We start from the raw sequence: 20,330 nt of genomic DNA on the forward strand, positions 1-20,330 counted from the left end.
ACAGTTTCTTGGTAGTTATTTATTTATAGATGATCAATTCCAGGAACTAGCTTTATTAGGTATCTGGTATTGAATAACTTTAAGAAAACTTTTAAATCATCCTAGATATATAAGGCATTTCCTTGTTTCTTAGATTACTTAGGCACACTCATTTCTGGAAATGCCTAATCAAAAGCATTAAATTTAAAATAATTGTAAATTGGAGTGCTGGTGGCTATAAAACTGCAATTACTGTATCAGTTCACCAATACAGCCCAATTTGCCAATAAAAGCACTGAAACTGTGGTTTGTATTTCCAGCAAATCTATGTTGAAAGCCACAAACTAGATAATGGTAGGAAAAATTGTTCTAATCATATCACTATTGTCATAATAAAATGGGCCCATTCTTTTTAAAACCAAGGATTCTAAGAAATTTCTAAGCTAGAAACGTAGGCTACTGCAATCGTTTCAACACACATTCGAGGATGGTGGGAGTTTGTTCTGAACTCTTTAGTTAAATTGAGCATCACCTCTTTTCTAAGACAGTAAACAAACTTCAAGGACTACAAGGGCTGGAAGGTAATGTAAATGAGTGATGCAAACTACCTGGTGAAGGGGCACATGGGCACATTGGGTGAGAAGCTGGAACTGTATCCAATTCCAGGGCACGAAGCAATGGCTACACTCTTTCAGGAGACTTTTGCCATGCAGGAATACATTACTCAACATTGCCAGACATTCCAATTTTTCAAGGAAAGAGTAGATCATTTGAAACTACCCACATTTTATGTGCTGTCTCATGTTTTAAAATCATTTGCACATATTTGGACTGGATTAAATCTTTGAGCTACTAGTTTGCCACGTTGTCTAGAAGTCGTAATAGTCAATGGTATTTTCTTACTAGAAAAAAATGAGACAGTTTCCTGTTAAAATCTTGTTCTTTTAGACAGTACTGCTCAATTAGCCAGTAGTGGCATTTTCCTGAGTCACAGAGTGAATTTCCTATGTCCATTTATACATAATACTGAATGTCCATGAGGCCCAACATCACAGTTTCACGTATATATTTTTATCATATAAAAAGTACCATATCGTGAAGGGGAAAAATGGTACGTCCAAAGGTACCGTCTTGATGTTAGTTTTATTATAATCATTTCAAAGTCATAACATCATAGTTACTTTTTTGATACATTCAGGAAGGTATTTTGTGGCTTTATCCTAACAAAACAGAGGATAAGAAATAAAGAACAAAATTAACAGTTTCTAGTTTTTCTAATCTATGGTTTTGACCTACAGAAACATATCAATTATGGATGAAATTACAATGTATATGGAAAAGTATTCACTCCCTGAGCTTCATAAATGGAAAAATATTAATCAATTTTTCTCCATCATCATTTTAAAGAAACCTTTTAAATGTTTTACCTTCTAAGCCCTCTCCATACAGCCAACAGTAAATATATATGTAAAATATATATATATTTAGAGACAGAGGGAGAGAGAGAGAAAGAATATATTATACCGTTGGTTCTTTTCTTTGGAGAGCCCTAATACAGTAGGCTAATTTTATACATGTTGCTGCTAAATTCCATCTCCCCTATCTTATATATTTACAGATTTTTTCTCAAAAGTTTTTATTTGTCTGCACTCGAAATGAAGGAATTTATATTTATTCACAATAAACTTTATCTTATTATAGTCAACTCATTATTCTTGGCTGAATGATTCTTTTGGAGGTTTGCCTCTGGGCTCCCATGTATTCACTGTCTGCTCAGATTTATCTCAAATACAGAGGATAGAATCATGCGATAGAATCATGCTTGCTTCATCAAGGCTAGTTTTTGAAGTCAGATGAATCTAAGATCTGACTTTCTAAGGAAGTGGTCTACACCAGCCATAGCTAATGTGACTGCTGAACACCTTGTTGCTATTGTTTTTCCCAAGCGTAAAAAGCTACCTTAATAACCCTTTTGAATCATACTAGACAAATTATAATGCTCAAATTGAATGACACAGTTTATTCTTACCTAGCTTATTAAATTCTCAGGAGAGGCTAAACCCTTTGAATGAGAAATCTTAAATCAATATTAAATTGAGCCCATGTACCCCAAGGAGATTTAGACCATCTGCTAATTCTGCTGGGCAAAGGCTTTCTTTTCTATTCTCTCAGCTTTGGAGAAGTAGAATCCAATTTGCCTCCAGCTCCCATTTTTTCATCCTATAGTTAAATAGTCTATGTAAAACAAACTTTTGCAACCACCTTGTGTTATCTGAACCCAGTGTGTTCCTTTCTCACAAGAAAATAGATGGGTGTATTAAGGACACTGAAAGAGTGTTCGCAAACACAGTTCTTTCTTAGGATCTGGTGTCCTTTAAAAATTATTTCCTAAAACATGTGTTAACCTTTATATAAACAATGATTAGGTCAAATAATTTTCTTTTTGCCAAATAAATATTTTGGAAGGTGAACGTTATTACGTTTTGAAATGTCACAGAAATCTATTGGTATTCCCATCTGACCACTCTTCCCACACCCCCCCCACGCTCTTTCAGAACATAAGCATGTGTAGCAAGCCTTTCATGAACAAGGAATCCATTCAGGACTTAGGTACCTGGGCCAGTTTCCACTCAACAGGTTTCCTATGCACTTGTAGGTGCCAAACCGCGACTCTTATGTTTCTCCAAAAGAATTCTTAATAGACAGGAGATTAAACTCTAAGTGGCTTCCTGATTTCACCATTTCTGAAGCCCAGTGTTAGGTTGCTGAAAGTTCACTCCATTTGTACCATCAGGAGCCTAACAGGCTTTAGAAACTGAGTGAGTGAGGTAATATTTTGTGAGTGTGCAGATGAAATATTGGAGTACTTAGCAATCTATTGCATTAAAGGCACATATACATTTTTGATCACCTCTTTATTTTTTGAAAAGAATTCTTCTGTAATATTCTGAGTTTCAGGTTTAACTGAAGAATGTGAGATGAAAATGATTGTAATTTTAATAATAATCTGTATGGTAACATAAAGACAAAGTAAAGAAATGCCTGTATTTGCCCAATACTGATTCTCAACTCCTCTCTGAGCAAATATCTATTCATTATCTGAATATAACATGTCTTCATAGTGGTAAGGCAATGATAAATGTCCAGTCTATAAATGCCAAAAGCCAGATTGCAGGAATGGTTCCACATACTAATGTTCAATCAAATCAATGTACAATCAAGATGAAAAAGGAAACAAAATGCACAGTAAATGGGGAACTCTCCAAATTATCAAACATGAAATTAAACACTAAAATGATTGCCTTTAAGAATATAAGCAGTAATCTGGAAAATGAGTTTTATACAGATGTAATGAGTTCCCAAGAATAATTTGTACAATGTCCAATCAATGGTGTTAGGCTTGTATAAACCTTGCCTAGTGCCATCTTGGTAGTGATTTTTGTCCTAAGCATTGTCCAACATCTCCTGTGTTCTCTGAGGCATGAGACCACCAAATATCCACATTTGAATCACATGATCATGGAAGGTTATTTGTGAAAATTAATTTTGTTTATTTGTCTATCTGGACCCACAGTTGAGCTCTCACCTTGAAATCAAGAAGTGGCATTGCTGGAATAAACAACTTTGGTAGAGTCAGTTTATAATCACTACTTCATCAATACATGGAAATCCCATGGGCAAGGGTTATTTACTGATACTCATCCTAAGTAATTTTCCTGCTTGTCAGGGAGGTATGCCTTCCTTCAGTTTTAAGAAATGCAAGCTATAAAGATTCAGAAGGGTCAGGAAACAAATACTCCATATAGTCTGAAATTAAGGGATCAAATTAATACTTTTGATAATTTACAATGTTTTTAAATTAATTTTATTTTGTATAATTTCTATATTACAAGGGTAATATTCTGGCCAGTGATATATGTGGGTCTCTTTTTGTCAAAAGCCATGTATTCTGTTTACTGGAGACTAACTCCAAAGTCCATTGTACTAGATATTTAGTTAAGAAAATCTCTTAAGGATCAAATGCATTTTTCCCAAGCTCACTATATTATTGCATTTGTTTATTTTTTTTTTTCAGTCATGGCTGAAGTAAGTGGTTTCTACCTATTTCTAAATTGATTTAAGGGATATTATAAGTAAGAGATGTGGATATAAATAATATCTGCTTTATAATCATGCTATTATAAAAAACGGTAAAGGACAAGAGTCAAACAGCGAAAGAGGGATTTAGTTCAAGAGTCTATAAAGGAGCATTAACTAAAATATGAATACTATCTTCAATAGAAACTTCACAGAAAATGAAGAACACAGACATTCTTTTTTATACTGCTTCTTATCACGGCTCTTTTAAAAAATTAGCATTGAAAAGAAAAGGTTAAATGACAGGAATTTTTTCTTTTCTGTAAGTGTCTCAATGGTCTTCTTAGAATTTTTCTTTCTTTCAAGTCATAGAAATCATCCCTGTGCCTGACATTTTTAATTGCCCTCAAATATCAATTCATTACACCTTCCTTTCTAAATGAATACAAATTAATTTAGTGGGTAATGTTTCTATTTAAAAATACTTAGCTTTCCACGCTCCCATGAATCTGCAGATGGGCATGTGACTACTTCTGGACAAAGAGGTATGCGTGACAGTTAAGGGTTGGGCTTTTCAGAGCGTTGTCTCCCTAACAGACTGAGCAAACCTAGTCAATGTATCTTTTGCCCTTTATCTTTTCCCTGTCTCTCTTCCTAGATTGAAAAGTGATATCTAGAAGGGCCATAGCATTTTTTGTAAATATGAGGAGAACGGCCTTGCACTAAGGGTGACAGCATAACAACAACACTAAGGTTGTTGTTATGCTGTCATGTCACCATAACAACAACCCTGGATTACTGTCTGCCTCCAGACTCAATGTTACATGAAAAATAAAGCAAAATAGAAGAATAAAATAAGCACATCAACTGACTTTCTGTGACACAGCTGAACACAACCTTAACACTCAGACTTCCTTTATGTGTCCTTGCCCCACTCTGGTTTAGATGCTCCTCCTTGTTTCCATGTCATCTCCTACAATCCCAAACACAGTATTTTCTGCCTCTCTCTGCATCATAAATTTCAGGAAGACAGAAATCATGTCAATCTTTCAATCAATGATGTCCCTTGAACTTTACACATGTCTACATAGCACATAGTAGGCACCCAATACATTTGATAAATGGGGAAGTAATAAATGACTGAATAAGTACAATTCCCACCTCTCTATATCTACTACTAACAAATAATCCAAAACTCTTCTTGTTTTCACTTAGACTATTGTAGTATCTTCCTCATGGTTTTCCCTGCATCCTCCTTGCTCAAAAACGCTCCCATAGCTTCCTATTATATTTATAATTAAATCCAAATCCTTTACACATTCTATGAAGCCTAGTATGATCTGGCTACTCTCTACTGCTCTGAATATATATCTGTTCATTCTCTTCATTATATTCCAACCACAGTGGCTTTCTTTTGGTTAATGAAACATTCCAAGCTCATTCTCACCTTAAGATCTTTATGCCAGATGTTTCATTTCCACAGATGTTCACACAGCCGACTCCTTCTTGCCTTTTAGATCTCAGCTCAGATCACTTCCTCAGAGAGGTCACAGCTGACAACTCAATCTAAAGGAACTCATCAAACGCTCTATCCCATAGCCTTCTTGTGGGGCTGTTGAGAAAATATTTTTGTTTCTGCACAGTAGGGCTTTCTGAGAAAATTTTACTGAAACTTCGAACCTGAGCTAAAATGCAACCCTTAGAAGGTAATTTATGATGGAATAAATAATAAGAACTCCAGAGAGATTTACTTCCCAGAGGTATGTGTTTACATTTCAAGGGGAGTTGAGACCCAGGACCATGGAGACATTTCAAAAAGTGAGGACTCAGTATTCTCTCCATTACTTTTCCAAGGAAGCTCTCTCAAAAGAGGAAGGAAAACAGCTGCCCCTCTCTCCTATATCAATGTCCAGATTCATTTTCTTTTGGGGGAAGAGGAGGGCTTACTCACCTACAATTCAGACCCAGTATGTGTAGAGTAACATCTGGCTCTTACTGCTCTGCCCTGGAGGGAGGACGTTGTAGCACAAGGGAAACAACACATTATTATTTACTATAAATAAGTAGTGATAAATCTTCTCTGCTCCAGAAACCTCATGGTGGCATTCAGGGTAATATTAATAAATATAGTACAAAAAACCTAATCTCTCCTTTATTCTTTTATAGTTCCTGTCATCCAGTACTGGGTATCCACATCACTCAAGATGGTGCACAAGTTCAGAGTCTTTGTTAGGTTTACAACTCATGCCTGAAAGAGCTCCTAGTAGGAGATCAACAAGTATTAATGGAATGAATAAATGAATCAGTCAATGAAATGAAAAAAATATCACTGAAATGACAACCTTTTGGAGTACTGGATTGTGTAGCTTTCTACTGATTTGGGTTACAGCAGAGGGGAGATTAAAAATTTTAGAAAAATAATTGTTTATCTCGGATGACCTGCTAAAGCATAGTATATGTAACATCTTTTGAAAACTGAGGTTTCTATAAATGTCTGAAGTGAAGACATTTTGGGTTTTTTTTTTTAACGAACTGATTTCCTTACGACTTAACTACTGGCTGTGTAGTTAATGAGATTTATGTTTATATAAATATTGAATAATTTATATTTTATATAAATATTGAATAAGTTATCTGTATTCTTGCCCAGCTGCACAGCAGTTGAGATGAAAACCCAGCCTTCTCTCAAAAAGCAGCTTTAGCCCTTCCCAAGGCTCTGAACTAAAACAGAATTAATTCCTCAGAGTTCTGCATCATAAGTTAACTGGAAAATTTAAAAGAGTGTACTTTAGTAACTCTCAATCTCTATCACACGAGTGCTGACAACAATTTAAATTTGAGGAGGACTCCACCTTAATGGCATTTCCAGATGAGTTACTCCCAAAATACATTTGGCAGAACCTGCAGGGTAGACTTACTAAGCATTATCCACTTGAATATTGAAAGAGATCTTCAGAAAACAATTATTTTCATTTTGATGGAACTGATACTGAGCTCTTACTTCTGATAACACTTGTACAATTTGTTCAAGCTGATCATCTCATTGCATAAACAAAACAAACATATTGACAGCACAAATATTTGACAAATGTAATTCTTGAAGATTTCACTCAAAGAAAAAAATGGGCTCTGAATTATACTGGTGGATTCAAGAATGGCTAGAATTAATTAGGTATTCTCTTAACATTTTAAACTATGGGTTATAGTAAAAATAATTTCTTCTTTAAGAACTGCTGAATGTAGTAGGTATTTTTAAAATTTTACCATAACAAGTCAGTTGAAATTACCTAGAATTTGAGGAGAAAGTAAGTGTAATGTAAACTTCTGAAATCTAAGCTTACCATAAACACCACATTTGATCAACTCTTTAGAGAGGTAGCCAATCTAAATAATTATATACAAATGTGTTGCTACTGTGAATAAGGGTGTACAGACTCAAATCCTATTGGGAGGATAAATTAATAGAAGATAAACTGTAATGATAAACTGATAGAAGATAAACTGTAAGTTTGCAACACCCAATGCTTTGAGAAGGGTAAAATCTGGGTAAACAAGAGTTAAAAATTAAATGCTGTGTAGTTGTGTCTCTAGCATACTCCATAGAACAGGGCATTCTGATTGGCAGGCATGAGCCTCTAGCCTTCTCAGTAGGTATATTGCTATAGTAAAGCAGGGTGCATGCCAATCTATTAACACTGTTTCCAAAGATCATCTAAATAATTTTTTTTACCATTTTTATTGGATTACTATTGCTTTACAATGGTGTGTTAGTTTCTGCTTTATAACAAAATGAATCAGTTATACATATGCATATATCCCCATATCTCTTCCCTCTTGCATCTCCCTCCCTCCCACCCTCCCTATCCCACCCTTCTAGCTGGTCACAAAGCACCAAGCTGATCTCCCTGTGCTAAGTGACTGTTTAACAGTAGCTACCTATTTTACATTTCATAGTGAATATATGCCCATATATACACTACCACTCTCCCACTTTCTCCTAGTTTACCCTTCCCCCTCTCCGTGTCCTCAAGTCCATTCTCTAGGAGGTCTGCATCTTTATTCCCGTTTTGCCCCTAGGTTCTTCAGGACCTTTTTTTTTTTTTTTTTAGATTCCATACATATGTGTTAGCATACAGTATTTGTTTTTCTCTTTCTGACTTACTTCACTCTGTATGACGGACTCTAGGTCCATCTGCCTCACTACAAATAACTCAATTTTGTTTCTTTTAAAGGCTAAGTAATATTCCTTTGTATATGTGTGCCACAACTTCTTTATCCATTCATCTGTCGATGGATACTTAGGTTGCTTCCATGTCCTGCTATTGTAAATAGAGCTGCAATGAACATTGTGGTACATGACTCTTTTTGAATTATGGTTTTCTCAGGGTATATGCCCAGTAGTGGGATTGCTGGGTCATATGGTAGTTCTATTTTTTGTTTCTTAAGGAACCTCCATACTGTTCTCCATAGTGGCTGTATCAATTTACATTCCCACCAACAGTGTATGAGGGTTCCCTTTTCTCCACACCCTCTCCAGCATTTATTGTTTCTAGATTTTTTGATGATGGCCATTCTGACCGGCGTGAGATGATATCACATTGTAGTTTTGATTTACATTTCTCTAATAACTAACAATGTTGAGCATTCTTTCATATGTTTGTTGGCAATCTGTATATCTTCTTTGGAGAAATGTCTGTTTCGGTCTTCTGCCCATTTCTGGATTGGGTTGTTTGTTTTTTGATGTTGAGCTGCATGAGCTGCTTGTAAATTTTGGAGATTAATCCTTTGTCAGTTGCTTCATATGCAAATATTTTCTCCAAATCTGAGGGTTGTCTTTTCATCTTGGTAATGGTTTCCTTTGCTTTGAAAAGGTTTTGAAGTTTCATTAGGTCCTATTTGTTTATTTTTGTTTTTATTTCCATTTCTCTATAAGTTGGGTCCAAAAGGATCTTGCTGTGGATTTATGTCATAGAGGGTTCTGCCTATGTTTTCCTCTAAGAGCTTTATACTGTCTGGTCTTACATTTAGGTCTCAAATCCATTTTGAGTTTATTTTTGTGTATGGTGTTAGGGAGTGCTCTAATTTCATTCTTTTACACGTAGCTGTCCAGTTTTCCCAGCACCACTTACTGAACAGACTGTCTTTTCTCCATTGTATATCTTTGCGTCCTAGTCATAGATTAGTTGACCATAGGTGCACGGGTTTATCTCTGGGCGTTCTATCTTGTTCCATTGATCTATGTTTCTGTTTTTGTGCCAGTACCATATTGTCTTGATTACTGTAGCTTTGTAGTATAATCTGAAGTCAGGGAGTCTGATTCCTCCAGCTCCGTTTTTTTCCCTCAAGACTGCTTTGGCTATTCGGGGTCTTTTGTGTCTCCATACAAATTTGAAGATGATTTGTTCTAGTTCTGTAAAAAATGCCATTGGTAATTTGATAGGGATTGCATTGAATCTTTAGATTGCTTAGGGTACTATAGTCGTTTTCACAATGTTGATTCTTCCAATCCAAGAACATGGTATATCTGTTGGTATCATCTTTAAATTTCTTTCATCAGTGTCTTATAGTTTTCTGCATACAGGTCTTTTGTTTCCCTAAGTAGGTTTATTCCCAGGTATTTTATTCTTTTTGTTGCAATGGTAAATGGGAGTGTTTCCTTAATTTCTCTTTCACATTTTTCATCATTAGTGTATAGGAATGCAAGAGATTTCTGTACATTAATTTTGTATCCTGCAACTTTACCAAATTCATTGATTAGCTCTAGTAGTTTTCTGGTAGCATTTTTAGGATTCTCTATGTATAGTATCATCTGCAAACAGTGACAGTTTTAATTCTTCTTTTCCAATTTGGATTCCTTTTATTTCTTTTTCTTCTCTGATTGCCATGGCTAGGACTTCCAAAACTATGTTGAATAATAGTGGTGAGCATGGACATCCTTGTCTCGTTTCTGATCTTAGAGGAAATGCTCTCAGTTTTTCACCATTGAGAATCATGTTTTCTGTGGGTTTGTGGTATATGGCCTTGATTATGTGGAGGTTGGTTCCCTCTATGCCCACTTTCTGAAGAGTTATCATAAATCAGTGTTGAATTTTGTCAAAAGTTTTTCTGCAACTATTGAGATGATCATATGGTTTTTATTCTTCAATTTGTTAATATGGTGTATCACATTGATTGATTTGCGTATATTGAAGAATCCTTGCATCCCTGGGATAAATCCCACTTAATCATGGTGTATCGTCCTTTTAATGTGTTGTTGGATTCTGTTTGCTAGTATTTTGTTGAGGATTTTTGCATCTATGTTCATCAGTGATATTGGTCTGTAATTTTCTTTTTTTGTAGTATCTTTGTCTGGTTTTGGTATCAGGGTGATGATGACCTCATAGAATGAATTTGGGAGTGTTACTTCCTCTGAAATTTTTTGGAAGAGTTTGAGAAGGATGGGTGTTAGCTCTTCTCTAAATGTTTGATAGAATTCACCTGTGAAGCCATCTGGTCCATGGTTTTTGTTTGTTGGAAGATTTTTAATCAAGTTTCAATTTCATTACTTGTGATTGATCTGTTCATATTTTCTGTTTCTTCCTGGTTCAGTCTTGGAAGGTTATACCTTTCTAAGAATTTGTCCATTTCTTCCAGGTTGTCCATTTTATTGGCATAGAGTTGCTTGTACTAGTCTCTTAGGTTGCTTTGTATTCCTGTGGTGTCTGTTGTAACTTCTCCTTTTTCATTTCTAATTTTATTGATTTGAGTCCTCTCCCTCTTTTTCTTGATGAGTCTGGCTAATGGTTTATCCATTTTGCTTACCTTCTCAAAGAAATAGCTTTTAGTTTTATTGATTTTTGCAATTGTTTTCTTTGTTTCTATTTCATTTATTTCTGCTCTGATCTTTATGATTTCTTCTTTTCTGCTAACTTTCGGTTTTGTTTGTTCTACTTTCTCTAGTTGCTTTAGGTGTAATGCTAGACTGTTTACTTGCGATTTTTCTTGTTCCTTGAGGTAGGCTTGTATACCTATAAACTTCCCTCTTAGAACTGCTTTTGCTGCATCTCATAGGTTTTGGATCATTGTGTTTTCATTGTCATTTGGCTCTTGGTATTTTTTGATTTCATCTTAGATTTCTTCAGTGATGTCTTGGTTATTTAGTAACATATTGTAATTCCTCCAAGTGTTTGTGTTTTTTACGTTTTTTTCCCTGTAATTCATTTCTAATCTCATAGTGCTGTGGTCTGAAAAGATGCTTCATATGATTTCAATTTTCTTAAATTTACTGAGGCTTGATTTCTGACCCAAGATATGATCTATCCTGGAGAATGTCCGTGCGCACTTGAGAAGAAAGTGTAATCTGCTGTTTTTGGATGGAATGTCCTATAAATATCAATTAAATCTATCTGGTCTATTGTGTCATTTAAAGCTTCTGTTTCCTTATTTATTTTCCTTCGGGATGATCTGTCCATTGGTGTAAGTGAGGTGTTAAAATCCCCCACTATTATTGTGTTACTGTCAATTTCCTCTTTTACAGCTGTTAGCAGTCGCCTTAGGTATTGAGGTGATCCTAAGTTGGGTGCATACATATTTATAATTGTTATATCTTCTTCGTAGATTGATCCCTTGATCATTATGTAGTGTCCTTCCTTGTCTCTTGTAACATTCCTTATTTTAAAATCTATTTTATCTGATATGAGTATAGCTACTCCAGCTTTCTTTTGATTTCCATTTGCATGGAATATCTTTTTCCATCCCCTGACTTTCAGTCTGTATGTGTACCTAGGTCTGAAGTGGGTCTCTTGTACACAGCATATATACGGGTCTTGTTTTTGTATCCATTCAGCAATCTTGTGTCTTTTTTTTTTTTTTTTTTTTTTTTGCGGTACGCGGGCCTCCCACCGCCGCGGCCTCTCCCCCTGTGGAGCACAGGCTCCGGACGCGCAGGCCCAGCGGCCATGGCCCACGGGCCCAGCCGCTCCGCAGCATGCAGGATCCCCCCCAGACCAGGGCACGAACCCGTGTCCCCTGCACCAGCAGGCGGACCCTCTATCACTGCGCCACCAGGGAAGCCCAATCCTGTGTCTTTTGGTTGGAGCCTTTAATCCATTCATGTTTAAGGTAATTATTGATATGTATGTTCCTATGATCATTTTCTTAATTGTTTTGGATTTGTTTTTATAGGTCCTTTTCTTCCCTTGTGTTTCCCACTTAGAGTAGTAGTTCCTTTAGCATTTGTTGTAGAGCTGGTTTGCTGGTGCTGAATTCTCTTAGCTTTTGCTTGTCTGTAAAGCTTTTGATTTCTCCATCGAATCTGAATGAGATCCTTGCCAGGTAGAGTAATCTTGGTTGTAGGTTCTTCCCTTTTATCACTTTAAGTGTATCATGCCACTACCTTCTGGCTTGTAGAGTTTCTGCTGAGAAATCAGCTGTTCACCTTATCGGAGTTCCCTTGTATGTTATTTGTGGTTTTTCCCTTGCTGCTTTCAATAATTTTTCTTTGTCTTTAATTTTTGCTAGTTTGATTACTATGTGTCTTGCCGTGTTTCTCCTTGGGTTTATCCTGTATGGGACTTGCTGCGCTTCCTGGACTTGGGTGGCTATATCCTTTCCCATGTTAGGGAAGTTTTTGACTATAACCTCTTCAAATATTTCCTCTGGTCCTTTCTCTCTCTCGTCTCCTTCTGGGACCCCTATAATGCGAATGTTGTTGCATTTAATATTGTCCCAGAGGTTACTTAGACTGTTTTCATTTCTTTTCATTCTTTTTTCTTTATTCTGTTCTGCGGCAGTGAATTCCACCATTCTGTCTTCCAGGTCACTTATCCGTTCTTCTGCCTCAGAATCCGTTATTCTGCTATTGATTCCTTCTAGTGCAGTTTTCATTTCAGTTATTGTATTGTTCATCTCTTGTTTGTTTGTTCTTTAATTCTTTTGGGTCTTTGTTAAACATTTCTTGCATCTTCTCGATCTTTGCCTCCATTCTTTTTCCGAGGTCCTGGATCATCTTCACTATCATTATTCTGAATTCTTTTTCTGGAAGGTTGCCTATCTACACTTCATTTAGTTGTTTTTCTGGGGTTTTATCTTGTTCATCTGGTATATAGCCCTCTGCCTTTTCATCTTGTCTATCTTTCTGTGAATGTGGTTTTTGTTCCACAGGCTGCAGGATTGTAGTTCTTCTTGCTTCTGCTGTCTGCCCTCTGGTGGATGAGGCTATCTAGGAGGTTTGATGGGAGGGACTGGTGGTGGGTGGAGCTGACTGTTGCTCTGGTGGGCAGAACTCAGTAAAACTTTAACTCACTTGACTGTGATGGGTGGGGCTGGGTTCACTCCATGTTGGTTGTTTGGCCTGAGGCAACCCAACACTGGAGCCTACCTGGGCTCTTTGGTGGGGCTAATGGCTGATTCTGGGAGGGTTCATGCCAAGGAGTACTTCTCAGAACTTCTGCTGCCAGTGTCCTTGTCCCCACAGTGAAAGAGAGCCACCCCCCGCCTTGCAGGAGACCCTCCAACACTAGTAGGTAGGTCTGGTTCAGTCTCCCCTGGGGTCACTGCTCCTTCCCCTGGGTCCTGATGCACACAATACTTTGTGTGTGCCCTCCAAGAGTGGAGTCTCTGCTTCCCCCAGTCCTGTCAAAGTCCTGCAATCAAATCTCACTAGCCTTCAAAGACTGATTCTCTAGGAATTCCTCCTCCCATTGCTGGACCCCCATGTTGGGAAGCCTGATGTGGGGCTCACAACCTTCACTCCATTGGGTGGACTTCTGTGGTATAAGCGTTCTCCAGTCTGTGAGTCACCCATCCAGCAGTTATGGGATTTGATTTTATTGTGATTGTGCCCCTCCTACCATCTCATTGTGGCTTCTCCTTTGTCTTTGGATGTGGGGTATCTTTTTTGGTGAGTTCCAGTGTCTTCCTTTCGATGATTGTCTAGCAGCTAGTTGTGATTCTGGTGTTCTTGCAAGAGGCAGTGAGAACACATCCTTCTCTTCCGCCATCTTTGTTCCTCCTCCTGTTTTTCATTTCTAATTCTGTTGATTTGAGTCTTCTCCCTTTTTTTCCTTGATGTGTCTGGCTAATGTTTTATCAATTATGTTTATCTTCTCAAAGAACCAGCTTTTAGTTTTACTGATCTTTGCTATTGTTTCCTTCATTTGTTTTTCATTTATTTCTGATATCTTTATGATTTCTTTCTTTCTGTGAAATTTGGGGTTTTTTTTGTTCTTCTTTCTCTAATTGCTTTAGGTGTAAGGTTAGATTGTTTATTTGAGATATTTCTTGTTTCTTAAGGTAGGATTTTATTTTATTTTTATAAACTTCCCTCTTAGAACTGCTTTTTCTGCATCCCATAGGTTTTGGCTCATTGTGTTCTCATTGTCATTTGTTTCTAGGTATTTTTTGATTTCATCTTTGATTTCTTCAGTGATCTCTTGGTTATTAAGTAGTGTATTGTTTATTCTTCATGTGTTTGTATTTTTTACAGATTTTTTTCCTGTAATTGATATCTAGTTTCATAGCGCTGTGGTCAGCAAAGATACCTGATACAATTTCAATTTTCTTAAATTTACCAAGGCTTGATTTGTGACCCATGATATGATCTATCTTGGAGAATGTTCGATGAGCACGTGAGAAGAAACTGTATTCTGTCGTTTTGGGGTGGAATGTCCTATAAATATCAATTAAGTCCGTCTTGTTTAATGTATCATTTAAACCTTGTGTTTCCTTATTTATTTTCATTTTGGATGATCCGGCCACTGGTGAAAGTGGGGTGTTAAAGTCCCCTACTATGATTGTGTTACTGTCAATTTCCCCTTTTATGGCTGTTAGTATTTGCCTTATGTACTGGGATGCTCCTATGTTGCGTGCATAAATATTTACAATTGTTATATCTTCTTCTTGGATCGATCCCTTGATCATTATGTAGTGTCCTTCTTTGTCTCTTTTAATAGTCCTTATTTTAAAGTCTATTTTGTCTGATATGAGAAATGCTACTGCATCTTTCTTTTGATTTCCATTTTCTTGGAATATCTTTTTCCATCCCCTCACTTTCCGTCTGTATGTGTCCCTAGGTCTGAAGTGGGTCTCTTGGAGACAGCATATATACGGGTCTTGTTTTTGTATCCATTCAGCCAGTCTATGTCTTTTGGTTGGAGCATTTAATCCATTTACATTTAAGGTAATTATCAATATGAATGTTCCTATTACTGTTTTCTTAATTGTTTTGGGTTTGTTATTGTAGGTTTTTTCCTTATCTTGTGTTTCCTGCCTAGAGAAGTTCCTTTAGCATTTGTTGTAAAGGTGGTTTGGTTGTGCTGAATTCTCTTAGCTTTTGCTTGGCCGTAAAGTTTTTAATTTCTCCATCGAATCTGAATGAGATCCTTGCTGGACAGAGTAATCTTGCTTGTAGTTTTTTCCCTTTCCTTACTTTAAATATGTCCTGTCACTCCCTTCTAGCTTGCAGAGTTTCTGGTGAAAGATCAGCTGTTAACCTTATGGAGATTCCCTTGTATGTTATTTGTTGTTTTTCCCTTGCTGCTTTTAATATATTTTCTTTGTATTTAATTTCTGATAGTTTGATTAATATGTGTCTTGGCGTGTTTCTCCTTGAATTTATCCTGTATGGGACTCTCTGTGCTTCCTGGACTTGATTAACTACTTCCTTTCCCATATTAGGGAAGTTTTCAACTATAATCTCTTCAAATATTTTCTCAGTCCCTGTCTTTTTCTCTTCTTCTTCTGGGACCCCTATAATTCGAATGTTGGTTTGTTTAATATTGTCCCAGAGGTCTCTGAGACTCTCCTCAATTCTTTTCATTCTTTTCTCTTTATTCTACTCTGCAGTAGTTATTTCTACTGTTTTATCTTCCAGGTCACTTATCCGTTCTTCTGCCTCAGTTATTCTGTTATTGATCCCTTCTAGAGAATTTTTAATTTCATTTATTGTGTTGTTCATCATTGTTTGTTTGCTCTTTAGTTCTTCTAGGTCCTTGTTAAACGTTTCTTATATTTTCTCCATTCTATTTCCAAGATTTTGGATCATCTTTACTATCATTATTCTGAATTCTTTTTCACGTAGACTGCCTACTTCCTCTTCATTTGTTAGGTCTGGTGGGTTTTTACTTTCCTCCTTCATCTTCTGTGTGTTTCTTTGTCTTCTCATCTTGCTTAACTTACTGTGTTTGGGGTCTCCTTTTTGCAGGCTTTAGATTTGTAGTTCCCGCTGTTTTTGGTGTCTACCCCCAGTGGCTAAGTTTGGTTCAGTGGGTTGTGTAGGCTTCCTGGTGGAGGGGACTAGTGCCTGTGTTTTGGTGGATGAGGCTGGATCTTGTCTTTCTGGTGGGCAGGTCCACCTCTGGTGGTGTGTTTTGGGGTGTCTGTGACCTTATTATGATTTTAGGCAGCCTCTCTGCTAATGGGTGGTGTTGTGTTCCTGTCTTGCTAGTTGTTTGGCATAGGGTGTCCAGCACTGTAGCTTGCTGGTCGTTGAGTGAAGCTGGGTCTTGGCACTGAGATGGAGATCTCTGGGAGATTTTTGCCGTATGATATTACGTGGAGCTGGGAGGTCTCTGTTGGACCAGTGTCCTGAACTTGGCTCTCCCACCTCAGAGGCACAGCCCTGACACCTTGCTGGAGCACCATGAGCCTTTCGGGAGGTCTGAGGTCTTCTGCCAGTGTTCCGTAGGTGTTCTGTAGGAGTTGTTCCACATGTAGATGTATTTCTGATGTATTTGTGGGGAGGAAGGTGATCTCCATGTCTTACTCTTCCACCATCTTGAAGCTCCTCTTCCATCTAAATAATTTTTGTCTGAGTTTTTTATACCATCAGATTTCCCAAATAAATATATCTTCTGACAAGAAAATTCACTGATACCCCAATATCACTATTTCCAACCACTTAGCAATTCAAAACAGATTAATTTATAGGGCTCTTATAGTTCGGTAGACATGGATCAGTCTTCCAGAGGTTTCTACCTACAGAGAAAAATAAAATCAAGTTCCTGAATCTACAAAACTGAGAAATAAGACTTGGAAAAATAGTGATACCCTAAATATCACTATATTATGTGTATAGTTATACTTTATAATTATACTATATACTTTATATACTATACAGTATATAAAGCAATATGGAAAGGGTGATGCTGTTATTAATTTGTAACCCTTATAATGAAAGATGTTTTTGAAAGCCTGAGGCAAGGGTTCGATACATAATTTGCAGGCTCAGTGCAAAGCAAAAATGTGGACTCCTTATTCAAAAGAAAGGAAAAAAAGCTTTTTCTGTTCTGCAGTCTCTCACCCTGTCATGGTGATTTCCATTTGCTTTCAACATTCTGCTCCCTTGGGAGTGAGGATACCAGCAGGACAAGTATAGACCCTCACAAGTGTCCTCTCCACATCCATCCCTAAGTCCCCACAGGGAACAGAGGGCAGCAGAAGTCACCGGGTAGAAGTAAGGGAGTGGGTTACTAGACACCCAACCAGGGGAGGTGGGGACATAGGGAGCTGACAGGAGGCAAGACCATGTGTGAGTAGAGGCTCCAAGATCCCCGTGCATGCTCCATCATCCCACTGGGATGATTTTGACTATAAAATACAAATTTAAAGCAAAATTGTTAATAATTTTATGATGACCACATTGTGTTAAATCCTAAGCATTGGGCCTTCTGTAACTGCCCTAGTCACAGGCTCATACACCTGGCTCCTCCTAAGGCAGATGTAGTTACACCATCTCCCTGTCCAGGCCCTGGCTCTGACTTAATCTGCCTCATCTATTTCTACCATCTACAGCCCAGCCTGGCTGCTTTCAGGACTCTGTGCTGATGTGGTCTTGGCAGAGAACCCTGAGCTTTTCTGTTTGCCATTGCTCTGTACCCACTTACCCTCATGAGTTCATATTGCTCTTGCTACAGAAATTTATCTTCCCAATTACTATGTCGCAAATTTCCACAACTCCTCTGAAACCCCATTCAAATGTCAATCTTCTTTTCTGGTCACTAACAGTGCAGGAATGTGGGGTTTCAGAGACCTCTATGACTTAAGTCACATCCAGGCTGAAAAGCAGCTTAGAAAAAATAGCCTCATGACTCAAATTATCTTCTCCCCCATGTAAGGCCCTTATTTCTGACTATGAAAGACACCACCAAGGAGGACCACACTGTCAGTCATTGGTCAAGCTGGGATGTGCATTCGAACAACTGCATGAGTTACAATAAACTATAAGTGTAAGAGGCCGGGTCTGAGGGGTTAGAGACACTTCATCTGTCTTGATACCTCTTCAATGAAACAGGGTCTAAAATGTCATTTTATTAATTAGTCCAGCTATGACCTTGGACAACTCACTTCATGGACAACTCACTTCATATCTCTCTCATTCTTTATCTGTCAAAAGTCAAAAAGTTGAAATTACATTCTCTAAGTCCTAACCAGTTTCAAAAGTATTTAATTCCATGAAAGAAAATAGAAAGGAAAGAAGAAATGTAACCAAAGACCCTTTTCACTAAAAATAGAGCTACCATATGATCCAGCAATCCCACTTTTGGGCATATATCCAGAAAAGATGAACTCTAATTTGAAAAGATACATGCACCCCAATGTTCATTACAGCACTATTTACAATAGCCAAGACATGGAAGCAACCTAAATGTCCATCAACAAATGACTGATAAAGAAGATGTGGTACATATATATAATGGAATATTATGTAGCCATAAAAAGAATGAAATAATGCCATTTGCAGTAACATGGATGGAACCAGAGAATACGTACTAAGTGAAGTAAGTCAGACAGAGAAAGACAAGTATTATATGATATCACTTATATGTGGAATCTAAAAAATAATACAAATTAATTTATTGATAAAACAGAAACAGATTCACAGACATGGAAAACAAACTTTTAGTTACCAAAGGGGAAATGTGGGGGATGTGTATAAATTAGGAGTATAGGATTAACAGGTATACACTACTATATATATAACAGATAAACAACGAGGACCTACTGTATAGCACAGGGAACTATATTCAATATCTTATAATAACCTATAATGGAAAAGAATCTAAATATATATATATATACAAATCACTTTGCTGCACCCCTGAAACTAACACAATACTGTAAATCAATAGAAAACAAAATAACAAACAAAACCAAAAAGGCCTTTTTTAAATAAACCTGAAAATGTATCTTTCAGTATATCTGTTTTTACCTCTAATGTGGCATGGATCCCTGATCTGTCAGTTCAGGTCCTCTGGGAGGAGGTGCTGAGATGAAGTGAGGAGAGCAAGAGGTCCACTGGGCTTGAGGGGTAAGGGGTGGGCAGTGCCTGTGAAAAACAAAAGCGGAAGCAGCAGAAGTGAGCAGGAAAAGCTTTCAGGAACAACAAAGATCTGACACTAAGGAAAGGGAAGGAGGGAGAGAGCAGAAATGGGCACAGAAAGCCTCAGAGTGCTACAAACCTGAAAACGTCTTTGGTAACCTGATGGGGAGCTCCAGAGCAAAGACGGCCCTTTGGAGAGTACTCTCATGTAGTGTACAGAGGATCACCTGGGAAGACTGACCTCATATCAAACACTGAGAGCATTCCTGAGGTCCTGCTGCTGGAGGTGGTGGTCTAACTACAAGTTCTTTCTTGCAGGGAGATTCATGGTGTACAACTCCACGGCTGCACCCCGATCATGTTTATTATAAAAGCAAGCCATGATGTTAAGAAACCCAGGCATTTTTGTCAGATCCCTTCACAGGCTTACATTTCTAGGACTCAGTTCTAGTATTTTTAACGTAATGGGACAGTTGATCATCATTAATGAGTATTGTATAATTAATGAGGATTAAAATAATTTAAAAAAAAACGTGTGGAGTAGAGAAACTTAGAGCTAGGAGGAATCAAAAATTATTAGCCCAACCCCTTCATTTGACAAAGAGAAAACTGAGGCCCACTGGGACTAAGCACCCAATGTTACCATCGGGCTAGTTAGTGCCAGGGCAGGAATGGAACCCACACCTTCTCACCCCCAGCCCAGGCCTCTTTTAAAGAAGCTGAACAAGGCAAAAAAAAGAGAAATTTTATTTCACCAACAGTTCAGGCTTTTAAAAAAGTATTCAGAATTGGGAACAGATGTCCTGTCACACTGATGGGGCAGACAAGTAAAAGTTTAGAACAGAACTCAGCACCACAAAATCCATATAAGGTGAATCATATTACAGTTGACCCTTGAACAACATAGGTTGAACAGCTCAGGTCCACTTATACACAGATTTATTTTTGATAGTAAATACTACACAATGGATCTGTG

The 20,330-nt window shown here is 37.4% G+C and overlaps 1 protein-coding gene across 1 annotated transcript in view; it reads right to left on the minus strand.

The window, feature by feature from the left end:
• The window catches only part of ZPLD1 (zona pellucida like domain containing 1), a gene marked incomplete at its 3' end in the record, with an annotated part of 86,107 nt that extends 66,470 nt beyond the window's left edge, over positions 1 to 19,637 (minus strand). Inside the window, exon 1 of the mRNA XM_082654711.1 lies at positions 19,582 to 19,637. Within this exon, the coding sequence (XP_082510837.1) occupies positions 19,582 to 19,618 (37 nt within the window). The 5' untranslated portion in view covers positions 19,619 to 19,637. The remainder of the gene's footprint in view (positions 1 to 19,581) is intronic.
• Positions 19,638 to 20,330: the final 693 nt, after the last annotated feature.

The sequence above is a fragment of the Grampus griseus genome (genome assembly GCF_964374135.1).
Source record: "Grampus griseus genome assembly, chromosome: 5".
Classification (NCBI taxonomy): domain Eukaryota; kingdom Metazoa; phylum Chordata; class Mammalia; order Artiodactyla; family Delphinidae; genus Grampus; species Grampus griseus.